Source organism: Cryptomeria japonica, chromosome 1 (genome assembly GCF_030272615.1).
Source record: "Cryptomeria japonica chromosome 1, Sugi_1.0, whole genome shotgun sequence".
In the NCBI taxonomy this organism is placed as follows: Eukaryota; Viridiplantae; Streptophyta; class Pinopsida; order Cupressales; family Cupressaceae; genus Cryptomeria; species Cryptomeria japonica.
This window is the reverse complement of record NC_081405.1, coordinates 398035392-398054530: the sequence shown is the minus strand read 5'-3', so window position 1 is coordinate 398054530 and position 19139 is coordinate 398035392. Positions and strand designations below refer to the sequence as shown.

General features: G+C 36.3%; 1 protein-coding gene across 7 annotated transcripts in view; it reads left to right on the top strand.

The window, feature by feature from the left end:
- LOC131070885 (DNA repair protein RAD51 homolog 2) overlaps positions 1-19139 on the top strand; it is a 200697-nt gene that overhangs the window by 42547 nt on the left and 139011 nt on the right. For all 7 annotated transcript variants that reach the window (XM_059218344.1, XM_059218338.1, XM_059218336.1 and 4 more), the window contains 2 exons: positions 6166-6279; positions 6632-6784. In XM_059218344.1, the coding sequence (XP_059074327.1) occupies positions 6166-6279; positions 6632-6784 (267 nt within the window). The remainder of the gene's footprint in view (positions 1-6165; positions 6280-6631; positions 6785-19139) is intronic.

The window sequence follows — 19139 nt, the reverse complement described above, 5'->3', positions numbered from 1 at the left end:
AGCAACATCTTCTTCAAATATAACATTCCTGCTTAGTTCAATTAATCTTTGTCCAGGGATATAAATTCTATAAGCTTTAGATGATTCGTTGTAGCCAACAAATATTCCCTTTTTTCCTGAGGGTTCTAGCTTAGATCTTTTCTCTTTGGGTATGTGGATGTAAATAGGACACCCAAAAATTCTAAAATGACTTATGTCAGGTTTTATCCCTGTAAATGCTTCTTCAGGGGTTTTGTTATCTAGAAGGAAATGAGGACATCTATTTTGAATGTAGACACCAGTGCTAGAGGCTTCAGCCCAAAATGAGGTATGTAGGTTTTGGTCATGCATCATGGCTTTGGCTGCTTCTACAATAGTTCTATTTTTCCTTTCTACTACCCCATTTTGTTGAGGGTTGTAAGGAACGGTGACCTCCCTCTTAATTCCAACATTATTACAAAAGTCTTTGAAACTATCGGAAATATATTCCCCCCTATTATCTGATCTTAGAGTTTTGATTCTTTTGCTTGACATTTTCTCTATTAGAGCATTGAATTCCTTAAATCTTGCAAGGACTTCATTAGACTCTTTACATTTTAAAAAATATATCCATGTTTTCCTAGAGTAGTCATCTACAAAAATAACATAGTACAAAAATCCTCCTAAAGAGGTTACTGACATGGGTCCACATAAATCTGTATGAATAAGTTCTAATACATTTTTAGATTTACTTTCACTACTATGAAAGGTGCCCTTTGTGTTCTTCCCTAAGGCCCACCCTTTGCAAGTTCCTTCATGATCTTGTTTGAGTTAAGGTAAACCTGTTACAATTTTCTCTATTGAAGACAATGCCTGAAAGTGAAGATGCCCTAATCTTCTATGCCATATCTCACTTGTAGTAGAAGAATCATGGATTAAGGCTTGAGAAAGAGGAGTACAAAGTTTGTGTAGGCATCCATGTTGAATTCCTATGGTGTGAGCTTTCTTTATATTTGAGTTCTTAGGCCATGCTAGAACTTTACCATCCATGAAAGTAATCTAGTATCCTTTGTCTTCAAGAGCTGAAATAGAAACCAAATTTCACTTGATACTTGGCACAAACAATACGCCTGTCAATTGAAGAGAGATGCCCGATTTTAGTTGAATATTGCAGGTTCCGATTCCTTTGACAGGGTAGTTGGAGACTGGACTCATCCCTAATGGTGACTTCTTCATTTGAATTTTCCACTAGGCTATCAAGATGTTCTCTGAATGCTGTTATATGTTAGGATGCACCACTGTCTATGATCCAAGTATTAAGGCTGGTAGATACTTGGCTTGATAGGGCTGAATAGAATACAAGCATTTCAGAGTCCTTATCCAAGCTTTCCTTGCTAGCTTCAGCTAAGGAGACTTGTGGCTTAGGCTTGTCTGGGCACTTCATCGCAAAGTGACCATATTTGTCACACCTATAACATTGTACTTTAGACATGTCCCTCCTTCTCGTGAATGAGTGTTTTCCATGGGAGTCCTTTCCTTTCTTTCGTTTGAAGTTGCCTTTTTTTCCTTTCTTGTGGGAGTTTGAATTTAGAACTTGAATTTATTCATTGGAGGTGTTTAAGCCAATTCCTCTAGTGATCAGCCTTGACTCTTCTTGAATGTAGTCGGTTTTTTAAACGATCAAACTTAGGAAGTTTAGATCGAGCACTTATTCCTTGTATGAATGCTTCCCAAGATGTAGGAAGTCCGTTGAGAGCCAGCATTGTTAATTCCTTGCTATCAATTGTGTGTCCAATGGTGGATAGCTGATCTCTTAACTTTGTTATCTTGAAGAAGTAAGATGTGATGGTTTCTCCCTTGTTCATTTTGACATGGTGGAGTTGCTGTTTCAGAGCAAGAGCCTTGCTAGTATTATTTATTTCATACATGTTCTCTAGAGTAGTGAACATTTGATATTTTGTGTCTAGTTTGGATATGGTTGGAACTATATGATCCTTCATTGCATCCACTAATATCTTCATAGCCTTGTTGTTGTTCTTTGTCCATTGAAGTTTCTCATCATCTTCATCAGGTATAGGTATTGCCTTCTCCACAAATGTGTTCAAATCATGTTCTCTTAGTGCCATCATTATTCTGAACTTCCAAGAAATGAAATTTGTAGCTCCTTCAAGTCTGTCCTCAAATCTTACACCATTCACCGTTTTTGCAAATTTAGAGAGATTTTAATGGTGAGAAGAATTCCTCTTCTTATTAATCTGATCGGATCTTCCTTATGCTAGCTCTGATACCATGTTAATGTTTGATCAGATTTAGAGGTTTGTAGTATGCTTTTAAAATTATAATCGCTGTTCTCCAAATATATGTAATTTCAAATGATAATATTGAGATGAGTGCAATCTGAACATATATCGATCTGCTATTATCTTGTTTTCAATGTCAATTCAATAATGCTTAGAGATAATGCAATTCTAATATTGATTCGAACTGTATATATATTCACTGACATATTTTCCAGGAATGATTGCAGGTTATGTATATTCTATATGTCTTGCTTGGCACTTATATTTTTTGTGTCTCACAAGAATTTGGATCGATCATAATATATGATGCTGAAGGAACATATCTCCCGTAGAGACATGTTAGTTAGACCAACGCAATACGCTAATGAATGTTGATTAGTCGATATTCACTATCGATTCATAATATAGGCAAAAACCACGGTTGACATACATAATCAATTCGTATAAAGGAATCGATATTAAATATCGATACTTCACAAAATCGATATATGTTATAATGTGGTATCAACATTAATATTAGTGTAAATCAGCATTATCAATATCAACAATAACATGACTAATATCAACAACATGAATGGCATAATTAGAGAAACGGGACTCGCCCCGATTCGCCCAGACTCGGCGAGTCCGAGTACGAGTCATGCTCGGCGAGTCCTAGGGACTCGAACTCGGACTCGTCCGAGTCTGGGGAGTAAACTCGCTAGACTCGCCGAGTTGGCGAGTTTGGCTCAAAATCGCCAGACTCGGCGAGTCTTGAGCCCCAGACTCGGCTACTGGCTAGGTTAATAAAATGACAAAAAAAAAAACTTTTTAAAAAGTAATAAGTTTTTTTGGAAGGGTCAGGAGCGAAATTTGACATTTTGGTCTGTTCGTCAGGATTATTTTATGGAATATAACATTTAAGTATAAGAAACTTATACTTTAAGTTATATTCCATATATACTGTCAGGATGTTTGAGAGTGGTTTCGGGCCTCCAGGAGTTATATTGCAAAATGTAGTTTTTGGAGGATTCTTCAGTTTTCCAGACTTAGTCAAATTTCAGGATCAGGACATTCCAGACTTAGCCAAATTTCAGGGCATTTGAAGATCAGGTTGACATTCCAGACTTTATCACTCACCAACTTGACCTAGCTGAGACCTTCAAGAATGATACTCACTCACCAAGCAAGACCCAATTAGCAACAAGAGCAAAACTAGGCCCTAAGGAAGACTCTCAAAGAAACCCTAATTCAGACTTGTAATAAGTTTTTTTGGCCTCGTGGGGCGCTGCCCCTCGACCTCGCCCTGTATCGTGACAGGGAGCGCGCAAGGGGCGCTGCCCCTTGACCCTGCAAGGGGCGATGCCCCTTGACCCCACCTTGGGGGCGCTACCCCCAAACCCCCGTCGAAAAATATGGGGGGAAACTTCGTCGATAGAAGTAGAGAAAATTTAACCTCCGAGTTTGACACTGATTGGATCGACCAGGTAGATATAGAGGTTGAGACTGTAGCCATGGCAGAGGAGGAGCGGAGAGCACGAGCACAGACAGGAGATTCAGAGGCAGATAGTGACGCGGATGTTCCTGATGTTGGTGAGCATGGCATGGTGTCACGGGGAGCGGCTATGGCAGTCGAATCACCCAGGACCTACCTTAGACGCCTTCGCAGGGGGCCGGGGCCGGAGGGTGCAGGGTCCTCTGAGCCATAGACTTGTAGTTGTATTTACCTTTGGTATTTGTATGAAACATTTGATGATGATAATATGATGACATGGATTTTTTATTCCATGAGTTTTGTAATATTGTATACATTTGACAATATTTATATATCTATGTTTGTTATTTTCTTCAGCTACAATTTGCGTTTATGCTTATGTGATTGATGTATACTTGTGTATGTAATCAAATGAGCCGAGTTTGATGATGTTATTGTGTCTTTAAGGTGTATTCAATAAAGGGTGTCTGAAACAAGTTTTAAATATTTAAAAATCTCTAAATTTCTTGAGTTTTTCACTATCCCCAGTCCAGCTGAGTTTGGAGCCGAGTCTGACGCCGAGTCCCGAGTCCCGAGTCCGAGTCCGAGTCGGCCTTGCCGAGTCCGAGCCGAGTCCGAGTCCCGTTTCTTTGGGCATAATTAATGATCATGTATATATATATATATATATTTTTAATAATGTACATATACAATATTAAATGTATATATATGTACATGATTCTGAATTTCAGTCATGCATTGTGATAGTCATAATCATGACAGTATACAAAAGAAAGATAGTAATTAAATGCTTTTGATTTCATCGATGAGAATAATCCGACCGAAGCTACAATTCATTAACATAGTATACAAGGACCGCCATAGTAAAAGTTGGCATGCTACATATAGTTCTTGTACTGCTGAATACAACTTAAGTCATAGTTGGCAAGAAATGCCATTTTTCATAGTGCAAAATCTATGTTATTGGGTTCGCTGGTTTTGGTCCCACCCGAACTAGGTTCAGGTTCACCTTAGGATTTCCAATTGCCCTTTGCTATTTTTCATCTGCCATTCTGCATTGTTCCATCTTCCAATTCAATTAGGAACTATCAATTGGCCTTTGGCATTGATCAATGGTGAAGTATCATACTATCAAATGTATTTAGTTTTATAATTCTATATATTTATTTGAACTTTTGTATAATATGTGTGTGTGTGTGTGGGTTTGGTTGTGTGCACACACACACATGTACGGACAAACCCGACCCACAAACCCAAAGGGCAAATTTTTTTTTGCCCGAACCTAGTGTGTGCCCAAACCCAAATTGGTAACTTCGTGCAAAATGTATCAATCATGCCTTTCATAGACGACTCAGAGAAGAATTCCATCTATTAGTATCCTAGCTAAAGTCAAAATAGAACATAACCATTGATCTTTATATTTAACCACTCCTTTGTGTTAATGAGCTTGTCAACAAAAGATGTAGTCTTGAAGGCTTCGAAAAAAATTAAAATTCCTCACTTGAATATACACACCAGTCATTGAGACGCAAGCAAATATCATGGCTACATCATCATCTAGGACCTATCTTAGATGCCATTGCATGACTTGTCGTGATGTTGGGATGGGTAATGTAACCTCCTCTAAGCCATAGACTTATAATTTTAGTTTGGATATTTGTTTTGATGCCATGGATTTCATATTCCATGAGTTTTGTATACATTTGACAAAATTTATATATCTAAATGTGTTATTTATTTCCTTCAACTAAAATTTGTGTTTATAATTATTTGATTGATGTATAATTGTATATGTGATCAAGGTAGCATCTATTTGATGAGGTTATTGTGTCTTTGAGATTTATTTATTGAAGGTTGCATGAAACAAGTTTTAAATCCTTAAAAAATCTCTAAATTTCTTGGGTTTTCAATTTGCCGAGTCTGCACCTAGTCTAGGTGCCGAGTCCAAGTGTGAGTCCAAAATCAGCTTGGCAAGTCTGAGTCTCATAACACTAGTTAATACATTTTCTTTAAAAGTGGGAGCATGCCCAAAAAGGACTATAATTAAATCCAGGTCATCATCAAGGCAATGGCTCTAAATCGCCACTAAAAATTGCGCACTATATGGTTCTGTTATGTCTTGGTAGATGCTGATTATTTTTTTGAATGTAGTATTTTTTCTCTTAGACTATGCTATCTGTTAGTTAGTGGAAATTTCATCTTGACGTTTCACCATTTGGCTGTTAAAATTTCAAACCTCTAATGCTTGCTACATGCTGTATTATTTTTGTTGCTTTATACAATGATGAATGATGGGCGGATCAATTAGTTTGATGAATATGTAGCAAGTCATGCGAATTGAGGATTTCCTTCGTAATAGAAAAATTAAGCACTAACCATACTGCCATAAGGTCATATTCGAACTCTTTCTTATAAAACATATGAAATATGCAGGATGCCCTGTGTAAAACAGAGTTGGAACTAATGGAGCTATTAGATGTGTCATTAGATGCAGTATCTGCAGCAGTAACTCAAATTAGCGAAATTGCATGCCCACCTTGCCGCACCGTAAGTATTCAATATACATTATTTGTCTGATCAAGGAATTTAACTGTTGTAGTTGTTGTTACAGAGGTATCTGCTGATGTGTTGGGTGGCATATAGTGTATCACATTGCATTTTTGTTCCAAAGTATCAGTAAAAGTAATGATATTTGCACAGTACTGTTTTCATAGTCTAATTTTACTCTTAGCCATGCTTGATGGAACAGAAGAATTGTGAAAGGATTGTTTTATTCATTTTAGGATCAGAAGTATGCTTGATTTTCTGCAATGCACACAAGACATAAAATGTATGGGCAGACATTAGGGCGATTCTTTTACATATAAGTGAATAAGACTTGCTGGTATTTGATTTCCAGGTTCTTTCAGTCACGAAGGATCACATCATGAATGAGCCATCACATGGCCATTTTCAAACGCATTTAATTGGTTTAGATAATGCTTTATGTGGAGGTATTCCTTTTGGTGCAGTGACAGAAGTGGTTGCTCCAGCTGGAAGTGGTAAAACACAAGTATGTGAGTGCTGAAAATTTATGTAGAAACTAGGTTGATTTTATTTTATTTACATGTTTGATAGGCTATAAATTAAAAGCTAGCAATGCGTCATTTGTTTTATCTCATTGTAGGTCTTTATGTTTTAAATTTTCCAAAAGCATTACGTTATCCAATACACTAATACTGCAAAAAAGGTTGTTTATTGGGATTTAGCCTTCAGGAATCTCAGAAAATATTAAACCGCATTCAGCCCTTAGCAGATTTCTTATATTCATTTACATCTTGATTTTTTATTTGTGTGGCAACATTTTTGCTAAAACTTAGAGATTAAATATTTCACAATTTAAAAAAAATGTATTGAAGAGATATTTGATAGAGAATTTTTTCTTTGTTAGCACTGCCTTGTCTCAACAACTGATTAATATACATCTCTTGATCCGATTGAGATGAATAACATGGGTGGATTCATCAAGATACATTCATAAACGGATGAACCAAGTTACTAACTGAACACTAGTCAACAAATAAACATTAAAGTCTGAAAACATTAATTAATGTTTATTTGGGGCTAGTGATGGCAGTGACAATGAATAGTTACCAACTTGGTCCCCACACATCAATGATTAGTAGACATGATTTGAGGTCTGGTCGCTATCTTGAGATGAATTATTCTCAAGTCTGTAGAATGACACAAATAATCCACAATGATTCCATAGATATATAGCTAAAGGCTAGGGGAGGACATACTAATTTATTGACTACTCGGACTAACATAATGTCCATCACACATGGCTACTAAAAAACCCAAACTAAAGTAGGGTCATATTGGCAAGAAGTTGATCACTCTGTAAATTTAAACAATTAAATAACTCTGAATAGAATTCCATTTTTTTCCATCCCCTCTAGTGACTCACATTTGTTTCCACCGCTCTTATACACAATATATGATATTTCTTCTCTAAGTTGTAGGGTTTGACAAGTATGGGACCTGGTACATGTCCAATTCAGTTTGGGTCTGGATCTTGGTCTGGTTCGCCTGTAGGTCCGACCAGGGTCTGTGCCTAGATGAGTCAGTTTGGCCTGGGCGAACTTGGGCAAACGATGGCTGGGTGCCCAAAAAAGAAATTTTCTTTGCAAATTTTAATGAATTTTTGAAATCCGCCACTTGGAAAAGAAAAATAACCCTAAAAGTGACATCCGCCATTTGTTGAGCAAAGTTTGGCTTCCAACATCAAATAGGAGTTGAAGATCGATTTTTTGAAGCTTGATCAAGTGTTGCAGCATCATTAAATGTGAAACATTATTTATTTAGTTTACCTTTTTTTTTTCGTTATTTTGTTTTTTGTTTTTGAATGTGTTCATATAATTTCTTGCCATAGGAACTAGAATGGCATCTACCTCTTCCTCCATAGGCACAAATGAACAACAAAAACAAAAGTCAAATCCGAACTCTCCCCTATGGAAGTATGTTGACATAATATGATCACTTCCAGGAGCTGTGCAATTCCATTGGAAATGCCAAGGATGTGATAAGGAATGTAATAGTTCATATTTTTGGGTGGTAGGTCATTTGTGTGCAATACCGGGAAGAGGCATCAAACAATGCCTTGGAATAAATGGTGTGCCTATACCACAAGAGACGGTGTTAAAATATATTAGGGAGCATGAAGAAGCAAAAGAGAGAGAAGCCCGTAGATTAAATCAAACCATTTCAAAAAAATCAAAGGGAATGCAACCCCTATCTAATCCCAATATTATAGTAGAAAACCACCCAATTTTTCCACAATTGAGCCTGAAAATGAAGAACCCATTGCATGCAAAAGATCAAAGGGGCCTTAAGAAAATGCTTTTCAAAATGAGAGTCAAGACATTGCTGACCAAGATGTAGCAAAATGCATATATACAAATGGGTTGGCTTTCAATGTAGCTCACTCCCCATATTGGAAAAAGATTTTGAAAAGTGTTAATGAAGCTCCAAGAGTATAAGGGCCCAAATTATGAGAAGGTACATGGAACCTTGTTGGAAAGAGAGGTGAAGAGTGTTGAAGATGCATTGAAGTCCATAAGGGATTCATGGACTGAGACAAGTGTATCAATTGTTTCAAAAGGCTGGAAAGATTCCAAAAATTATCCCTTGATCAATGTCATAGTGGTGTCCCCTAAAGGGGCAATGTTTTTGAAAGTTGTGGATTGTGAGGGCCAAGTAAAAGATGGACAATTTATTGCAGATATTGTCATCTCTGCTATTGAGATAGTGGGATCACATAATGTTGTTCAAGTCATAATGAACAACGCAAAGAATTGTAGACCTGCTGGTTTGTTGGTTGAGGAACACTATCATCATATTGTTTGGACACCTTGTGCGGTTCACTCTCTCAATCTTATGCTACAAAAGATTGGCAATAAAATTGATTGGATCAAAAAGGTGTATGCAGAGGTTGAGGACATCCAGATGTTCATCACAAACCACATGTCTCGAGGGATTTTTAGATCTTTTTCGAGTTTGGAGATAGTGAAGGTAAGTGAAATAGTAATTTTAATTTTACATTTTTTGATTTTTTGATTTTCAATTTCATAATTTGATTGTGTAAACTATAATGTGTATTATTCTTTGAAGTTTGTTTTTTATTTTTTATCATTTTGGCTTTAACTTCTGTTATAGGTTGTTGACACCCATATTGCATCTAACACAATTGTCTTGAGATGACTGGTGAAAGTTAAAGTGGCACTTTGTAATATGGCGATCAGCCAAAATTGGGCTATATGGAAGCAAAACATCATTGAGAGGGCAACAAGAATTAGGCAAAAGATTTTGGATGACTCATGGTGGGATCTTTTGAAATACCTCCTTAGTTTCACCGAGCCCATTATGAGCTTGATTCACTACACTAACATGGATAGGCCTTGCATTGGAGATGTTTATGATGACATTGACTCAATGCTTGAGTAGATGAAGTGCATCATAAATGGCAAGACCCCGAGGAAACTTTATTCAAACAATTGCAAGAAATTGTTGTAGAAAGGTGGAATAAGATGACCACTCCTTTACATCTTCTTGTCTATGCCTCGACACCAAAGTACTATAGCAATGAGTTTCATGATCAACTAGGAATGCTTGCACCATGGGGAGATTTAGAAGTGTCTGATGGGTACAAGGCAACACTCTTTAGACTCTACCCTAAAGATGATGTGTGAGATGCTATTACAAATGAGTTCACAAATTTTGTGATCACAAATGGTCTAAGTGTTGACGCTCTTCGTCATAGATTTAAGAAGGATGCTCATAGTTGGTGGTACTTCTAGGGCACATGCTTCCTAAACTTGCAACCCCTCCCAATCAAAATTCTATCACAAGTAAGTTTAATTAATTTTATTTTATCACAAGTAATTTTTATTTATGGTTTACTTTGTCTTCATAGGTTGCTAGTAACTTTATAACTTTAATTGTTTATTTTGTCTTGATAGGTTGCTAGTTCTTTTGCATTAGAAAGAAATTGGAGCACATTCTTTTATCCACTCAGTAAAGTGTAATAGATTGCAATAAAAAAGAGTGGAGAATTTAGTGTATGTGCATTCCAACTTGCATCTCCTTTCACACAAGCAACATGACTACAAGCAAGGGGAGTTGAAGATGTGGCATATAGAGCCAAAGCATACTGACTTGGATGCTTCCACTTCTTAGCTTGTTGCATTTGATGATTAGAAACCGAGTACACTAATAGTGCAAGTGCAAGTGGCATTGGTATTGGTTCATTTAATGTCAATGTCAATGATGAAGAGGATGAGAATGATGATGTTGATGATTTAGAGAATCCTTTTGATGATTAAAATTAAAACTATTGTTCCAATTGTTGAATCAATGATACTTAAACTCGATATTATTATTTTGTCATTTTGATATTGAACTTGATCTATATGATGCTATGATGGTATGATCATGGTGCTATGATTTCAAGTTTATGTTGGTTTTGTTGTTTATATGATGCTATGATGGTACTAACGAACCCAAACCCCTTTTCAAAATTTTTCTGTACCAGAATACCGGGTTCTCAAACGCGAACTGGCAACTTAGTTTCTTCTTAATGCCTTGCAACCCTCTTAACAACAAAGAGATTATAAATTCAATTTTATTCCTTATTAGGGTTGGCTTGAAGCATGGAGATGGATTGTCTTAAACTATGCATGCATAAGTTGCCCATGCTTTCCCTCATGTCTCTTTTCATGTCCCCTTTTTGGACATAGAGACGTGGAGAAGTTCTCTAACCTATTCCCATTTCTTGTAGACTAAAAGCCAAAGTAAGGGAAGTAATTAATAATAATATCATTAAGATGCCCCTTAAGTGATATTATTTAAAAAAAATGTTTTAAACGCTGATATTAAAATAAGAAGTATTTTTAAGTGCTTAAGGAAATTGGGCATATTGGGCCATTTTGGAGTAGCACATAAAGGAGGTGTTTGGATTCATTTGAGCACCTTATCTTATCTTCATTTTGCAAGATCAACTTTTCAAGAATTTAATCATCATGTTCAATTTCACAGCCAAAGACAAAAAGACTTTACTGATTGCAGATCTTGAAGGATGAAACCCCTCTTTGATTTCTACTCATGGACTTGAGGATGAGTCCTTCCTCTCCGTCATTGGCAATTCCATTTAGGGATTACATGCTTGGTGATTTTGGCAATTTTCAGATTTTGAGTGATAGGATTTGCAAACAAATTTGGTGTTTGTGAGTTTCAAGGGTTTCATGTGCTGATTTGGTGAAGCACCATTTGTATAGGGTATTGTACAACATTAATTGACATTTTTTTGTCTTTCTACACCCTTATTTGCTGTGCGCTGTCTCATTGGGAAATCTATACCATTGGAGGGAAAACTGAGCAGCATTTATTGCTGCAATCTGCATAATCAAACATTTGCCAGCCATATTTAGACCAATTACAGCTGTACCATCCTAGCTGCTAGTTGTACCATCCTAGCTTCCAGTTGTACCAGTAACTTTATGAACATTTTTCAATCAAATGTTCAATGAATAATTCAGATCTGCATAATCAGACATTACTTTGTGGTGCACCAGCAAGGGAAGGGAATATTCATCATCATTTATTATTGATTCCAGGGTTTATGCACATCATTAATTGCTGATTTCAGGGTTACTGCTGATGGCCCATTATTTACTGCCCGTATCACCTATTTTAGGAGATTCCTATCACTTTTTGCGTTAACTTGGGAGTGTTGCCCAACATTTATTATAGATTTTGGAGGGTTTACAGTCTAATTTACCATTGCCTCAGTCTCATCCGTACAGCATTATGTGTGTTGATTCATGGTATTTAATGACTGAATTAGCTTTGTATGTTGTCATTTTGACATATCAGCAAACACCATTTCCCAACAACTAAAATTGAAATAGAATCAAACCTGGGGTTTCATCTGTTCCCATTAAATATTGTGATTGCTGTCATCAATATTTGCATTTAGATTTGAGCATAATTGCTTTCCAAGTGTTTCATATTTACAGTTTTATACACATCTGTCTTAAATCAACAAGTATGTTTGTGGTAATTTGATATCTACAAGTTGGATCTGCAGCATTCGATGAATTTGGAGTTGCATACCAACATTAGGAGGGTTTGAGTTTGTTGTTTGAAGTTGTGTGTTTGATTTACAAGGGCTCGCAATATTGTTTTATTGTTGATAAACTTGGGTTCAACATCTACATTGGCCATTGGATTATTGTTTCAGCCTATAAATGTTTCATGAATCATCTGTTTCCTAGAGCTGTTCGATTGGTGACATTGTAGTGGTATCAAGGCTTCGATCTTTCTTGCTGGGTGGAAAACTCACATTTGAGTGTAGATCTCCAATGGACACGAGTGAAAGAGAGTTAAGCTACTATCAAATAAGAGAGAATATGTATTGGAACAAGCCACCTCTGTTTTTTCAAACAAAGTTCTTGCCAAGGGAAGACAATATTGATCCTATTAAAAAGGGGTTGATACAAATACAAAAAGATAAGCAAAATGGTAGAGATAATCTTGAAACAATCTGCATAAGAGTAAGACAAGAAGCACAAAGGAAGAGCTAAGATTTTAAAGACCAATTATTGTATTAGTTTATTATCAATTTTAAAGATCGAAATTGGTTTAGAAGCTCATGAAAGAAGGATCCTATTCAAGAGGTATGGGTAGAGGCATGGTGCTGTGGAAATGAGGTCAAACTTTTTTCGTTATGAGGAAAATCTTATATTACCTCCAAAGAATTTTTGAAGTCATTCAAAAAAAGCATAAGAGAAAGAATAAAGGAGTTGAAGAAAGAGGAAATGTCATGTTGATGGTCCTTATGACAAGTGCAACTCAATTAGAATTAAGATCACTCTACTTATCTTGAAAATTTAATTGATTCCGACAACTAATCAATTACAACGTTTTGTGTTCCAAGTCATGGTAGTGTTGGAGCAGCTTAGTGGTCTATGTGATTTGTTTTTTCAAGGGGCATGTGTTGATAAAAGATCGAACTTGATGATTCATGCACCCAATATGTTAAATTTGCTAAAATAACTGAATTTTTTCCGGATGTTGAATAAAATTGATTCCAATTTAATCCTAATCTATTAGATTGTAAATAAAAATACTATTTTTTAGGATATAGAGAATTAAACATACAAGTAAACAGCCAATGATGTAGTTAGTGTTTGCCTTAATTTTGAAAGATCTGATGAAATCAAATATCCTACAATGTAGTGACCAGGATTCTACCCTATAACAATAAAATATAGATCATTGTAACAAGATTTGGATTCACCTCGAACTCAACAAGCTGATTTTTGACTGAGACTCTAACTCGATGCCCAAACTTGACAAATTGAAAAAACCATGAAAGATATAGATTTTAAAGGATTTAAAACTTGCTGCATGCACCCTATAATAAATAAACTTTAAAGACACAATAAATTAATCAAATAGAATCTATTTTGACCATATACACAGGTATACATTGAGCACATGAGTATAGAAATGAATATTAAATTTTAACTTATAGAAACAACATTGTTTAATATATAAAATTATAAATATTGTCATATGTATACAAATCTCATGGATTATGAAATCCATGACATCAAAGTAAATATCAAAACTGACAATATAAGTCTATGGCTTAGAGGAGTCTACATCAATTGGCCCAAGATCACATCAAGTCCGACATTGGTGTCTAAGATAGGTCTTGGATGATAAGATGCAGCCATGATGGTTGTTTTAGTCTTAGTGACACCAACATCCAAGGGGTTTCCTTGTGCTCTATCCTCCTCCTCTATCTTGGCTACTGCCTTTGGCTCTTGATCCACTTGATCAACCCATGTAAGGGCCTCATTGCTGAAGATAGGATCGTCAACCTTGGCAACCCAATTTAACTATGGATCAACCTCCTCTACATTGATGGAAGATAAGTCGATTCCCAAGATCTATTTGTGATGGAGGCAAAGGCTGTAATGAACATACATAAGATCGTTCAACATTTGCATTGATAGCCTATCATGCTTCTTGGAGTGTATGCCCAAACATACTCCAATTGCCCTCACGTTTTGAGGCACTGTATGATTAGCTCAAGACATGAACTACACGATTTTGAATATGTGACACCTTAGAACCAAACCTTTCTCACCATCCATTTGAATTTGGAATGAGAAGAAATAAAAATCAATCCTATTGTGTAAATTTGAGTTTCACTTTCAATATAAAGTTCTTAACGTCAAAGAGAAAAAATAATAAATTTCTAAACTTAAATTACGCCTTTAATAGATTTTTAGTTAGTTGCAATGTTGTTTGAGTTGCCTTGCTTATGTCTCGTGCAAAGAGGTCTTCTTTTGCAAGCTTGAAGATCTCTATCTCAGCGATTATCTTTACTCCAACCATAGAATCAAGTGCCATTCACTTGATGACTATGCAAAGCCTAGTCAAGACCTCCTCAGTGGTCTATAAATCCTAGGTGGAATTGGAATGCTGAATTGAGGAAATGGGCAGCTACATGCAATGGCTTGTGAATACGACAGTGCCATCGTCGATCAATGATGTCCCATGTGGGATGCTACTTATCCTCAATCCCTAAATAAATAGATCTAATGGCTTTCCTTTTCCTATTGATGCCCTTGTATATGTAGCTCATTGCAAGCTTTTCTCCATTAGGAACTTGTAGGATAGCAACTAAGGGCTTTGTGAACTGCAACCATTGTAAAACATTAACATAAGTAAGCATGAACAAAAATATAATGGAAATGTACCTCTACAATCTCCTTGGCTAGTTGCCAAAAACTATGCTCATCAAAGATCCAATCAACCAGGTCAATCCCTACATTGGTCTTTGCATATGATAATTTGGACCACCACTCATTAACAAACATGAGTCTCAAAGTGACCTTTGAATGAAGCAAGGATTGCAACATGATAAAATCTATGTTGCACGGGGATGCATCCTTGCCCCTCAAACCCCTATCTCTGCCCCCTGAGACATTTTAGAGATGGGGGAATGTTTGGGGACCGTCCCTAGCTGTCCTCCCCAAATTGAGAAAATGAGGAAACGTCCCAAGACACGTTCCTACAATCGACGATGACAAGAAATGCATAGGGGCTCTTGGTCGTCCCCAAGGTGGCTAGAGACATCTTAAACATCCCTCAATTGTCCCGGATATGACAAGGTGTCCCCATATAGGGAAAGTTTTTTATTATAATGAAAAAAAAAAATCATCCATAACACTAAAAGAAGATTTAAATATATCCTATTATATGTGCTCTTGGTTATGAATCAAGAGGGTCAAAAGCTCGGGGTTTTTCTTTTCCGCCGCGGATTTGGAGAATGACGAGGCCTAACCAATAGCGCTGGGTGGCCCGGGGTCAAGTTCCGGATATAGAGCTGAAAGGAGAGCATTGTAACAACAATAGACCATGACAACATTATAACAGCAACAATAAACATATCATGACAATAGTGACAACAACTATAGTGTAACAACAATAAATTTATCTTTGCTAAGATTCATAGTTAACGATATATGTTATATAACAGCTAACACTAATAGTGATATTTTGGATTTCTGATTTCATTGTTCAAAAACGTTGCAAACATCAAAATTCTTGATGTGGTATTTGTTGGAAATTTTTTTGTTATTGTTGCTGTCATTGATGTCGAAGGAGAGATGAGCATAATTGCATGCCTACTATGCAGCATTAAGGGTTAACATGTGTGAAGGTCAAAGGCCACTATTTGCATCATTTACATGAGATCATTAATGCTCCTAAAAGGAAGACTTTACCTCTCTCAAGGCAATGCTGAAATTGATAAAAACTTATTTAAAATAAAATGTGGACGACCTCTTGTTTGGAGAATTAAATTTAATATTATTTGGAGCCTCTTTCGCATGGGCTGACCCCTTTGTATGGTCCCCCAACTTGGGAGAAATAAAATTAAAATAAAATCATTTTTTTATGTAGCCGAACCCCTTTGAGAAGGCTGACCCCTATTGGGTGAAGAGGCATGATTGGGGTATAAATAGAAGTTGAAATGAAGGTAAGAAAGCCAACAATTAAATGCAATAGAAGAAGAAAATTTATGTGAAGAAGTTTCAAGCAGATTTTATGAAGGTTACCATCAAATAATCATCATCCATTGAAGAAGCTATAGTCAATAAGGCAGAAATTTTGTTCATTTGGAGGTTGGCACCTCCTAAATTTGTAATAGAAGAGATTGGTGTGTCTTGCTAAGTTGGTGCCTAGTAGTGGGGGTTGGTGTGTCTAGTGGTTCTTGCCTACAAAGGTTTTTAAGAGAATCTCATTTTTGTGGTTGGATTTGGACAGTAAATCCAAGCAGTCTTTTTTGTGTTTTTTTCTCAAAAGGGTTTCCATGTAGATCTTGTGCTTCTTGGTAGATCTTATGTGATTGCTCTATTGTGGTTGTTGAATTTTTAATAAGTTAAAAATTGTCTTATATTGATTCACCCCCACTCTCAGTATAAGTGTGTGCTCATTTGTATTAGAGTCAATTATTATTGTTATTTGCAAAAGAGAGTAAAGGTGCATTTGCCATGGTCTCGTACAATGTGGTATTGTGTGAGAAGTGCAAACATCATCTAGGTTATCTATAGAGAGATTCACAGAGCCTGAGGTTAGAATGTCATCTCTAGGTTGCATCTTTAGCGGATTTCATGGGCATTTTCCTTGTCCTTGCACACAAAACATATAGATTAGGATAGATTCAAGGAAGGCATGGCTATTGCTTGCAATTGTTGGGAATTGTGGATTTCCTGGGCCCTCACACAAGTTTGCACGTTTCCCTTTCTGGATGACTTGCAGAAGAATATATGCAAATTGAGTTTCATTTTTCAAAGGAGGACATTCATCGGGCAGTGTAGTAGAAAGAAGAATCATGCAACATGACCAAAGGGTTCATTGTAGATCAAGTGATTCAAGATATATTTGACCTTGATTAAGTGTCATCCTATGCATGGTGTACATTTTTAGATTTGTTTTTGATTGGTCAGCCAGATGGCTGTAAAATTCTTGCAATTGCAAGGTTTCTTCTTAGAACGATCAAGGAAATATATGGGTATGTACATGGATTACTGAGTAAATTCATTTAATAGTTTGCAACTATGTTTTTTGAATGTATATGTAGAGCCTAGCTTGATTGTGCATTTTGAAAGGCAATGTTTTGTGATATATTGATTAAGGTATCACCTTGGTTCCAGTTATTGCATGTTTGAATGAATTCAAAGACTCTGTTGCCCAACTGGATAAAGGCACTAATTTGTAATTGGCCTTTTCTCCCCGTTGTCCTTAACACAGAATACATTTAAACATTTTCTCAATTTCTTTAGTTTTATTATGTTTCAACTGCTATGTTTGAATGTCCATAACATCAAAGGGGTTATCTTAAAACACCTCATTGACGATTATGTGGCAGATCATCTGTTCTAATAAGGTGCTTAACCTTGAGTCTCCCAAACCAGCATATAGGTACGAAGTGACAATCAAAATAGGGGCGCTCTATACAATGGGGTATGGTTTGTGTCAGGGTAAGTTTTGTGTTCCCATGATAATATTTATTACAATACCTTAGGGAAACCTCCCTTGGCCTTGAAGAACTAGAAGTCAAGAAGATCTTACCCATCTCAACAATTGGTCTTAAGTTGCCCAACTTGAACATAGGTTTTGTGATATTCTTCCTAGGTTTGTCACCCAACACTTGGGAGACTATCCAATTTGAGGGATTTGGGAGTTACAACTCAGATTACCAACAAGAGAAACTGAAGAACTCTCTCCATCAATGGCTTCCATTTCTTCTCTTTGTTTCTTTTTTAATTCTTTTTGCTGCTCAAAAGTCTCTAGTTGACTTTGCACTTTGCATATAAACTTAGGAGCAAATCGCCCCTTCCTAGCAAGCAGTCCATGTCTATGGTGGTTCAATTTGGAATGTAAATCAGTTTGGGTTTTTTTTTGTGATTGCTATCTTCTTCAAAGGTGGTGTCCATGTCAGTCACTGTTGAATTGATGAGATATTAACAGAGTATGTGGTTGGAAAAGAAGAAAGGGATATTTGGTGCCAATGGCCCCTGTTTCCAGTGCTTCAACTTTGTTGGGTATGACAGGAAGTTAATGTTGCAAACTTGTAGCTTACTTTTTCGGAAGAGCTGGAAGGTGTCGAAGTTAATATATTAGTTGGTAGATCTCATTTGGACATTTGGTAGGAGTGGTGCTCTTCATTTGGAGTCTTTGGGGACGTTTTCATAAACTGATCAGTCTGTGGCAGTGGGTTTTGATGCATGGACAGACCTGCAACTATCATTCCAGGCTTGTTTTAGAGGTATTTCTCAATGGGTTTTCATATATCTTCTATTTATGTAATGTTTATTACATCAATGAATGAATATTCTTTTTGGATCTTGTAATAGCTGTGGTATTGATATATAAAATCAGTTTCAGGCATAACAGCAGTGAGTTTTCAGTATTCATGATTGAGACCCTAAGACTCTTGACCATTGGAAGATCTTGGTGTTACATGCAGTCGCTATGCAACTTAAAATAACAACTTTGAAAAGAAATGGAAATGAAACTTACATCAATTAGCGTCTTTTAAGAATGAAACAGTGGAACTGAAAGTATAATATTTTTTAAAAAAACCAGAAATTTAAACTAGGTAGATGTAATCTAATACATATATAAAATGTCTACAATTTAATAACACAATAAAGGAAAAAGAGAAGTTTAGAGATTACAGTTTTCCTTGAAATACATTTTGATCTTCAATTAGCTATTTCAAAGATTGGGAGAGAGAAAGTATAATTAGGGCGCTTTTCTGCCCAACCAGGGACTTAACTAGTCCC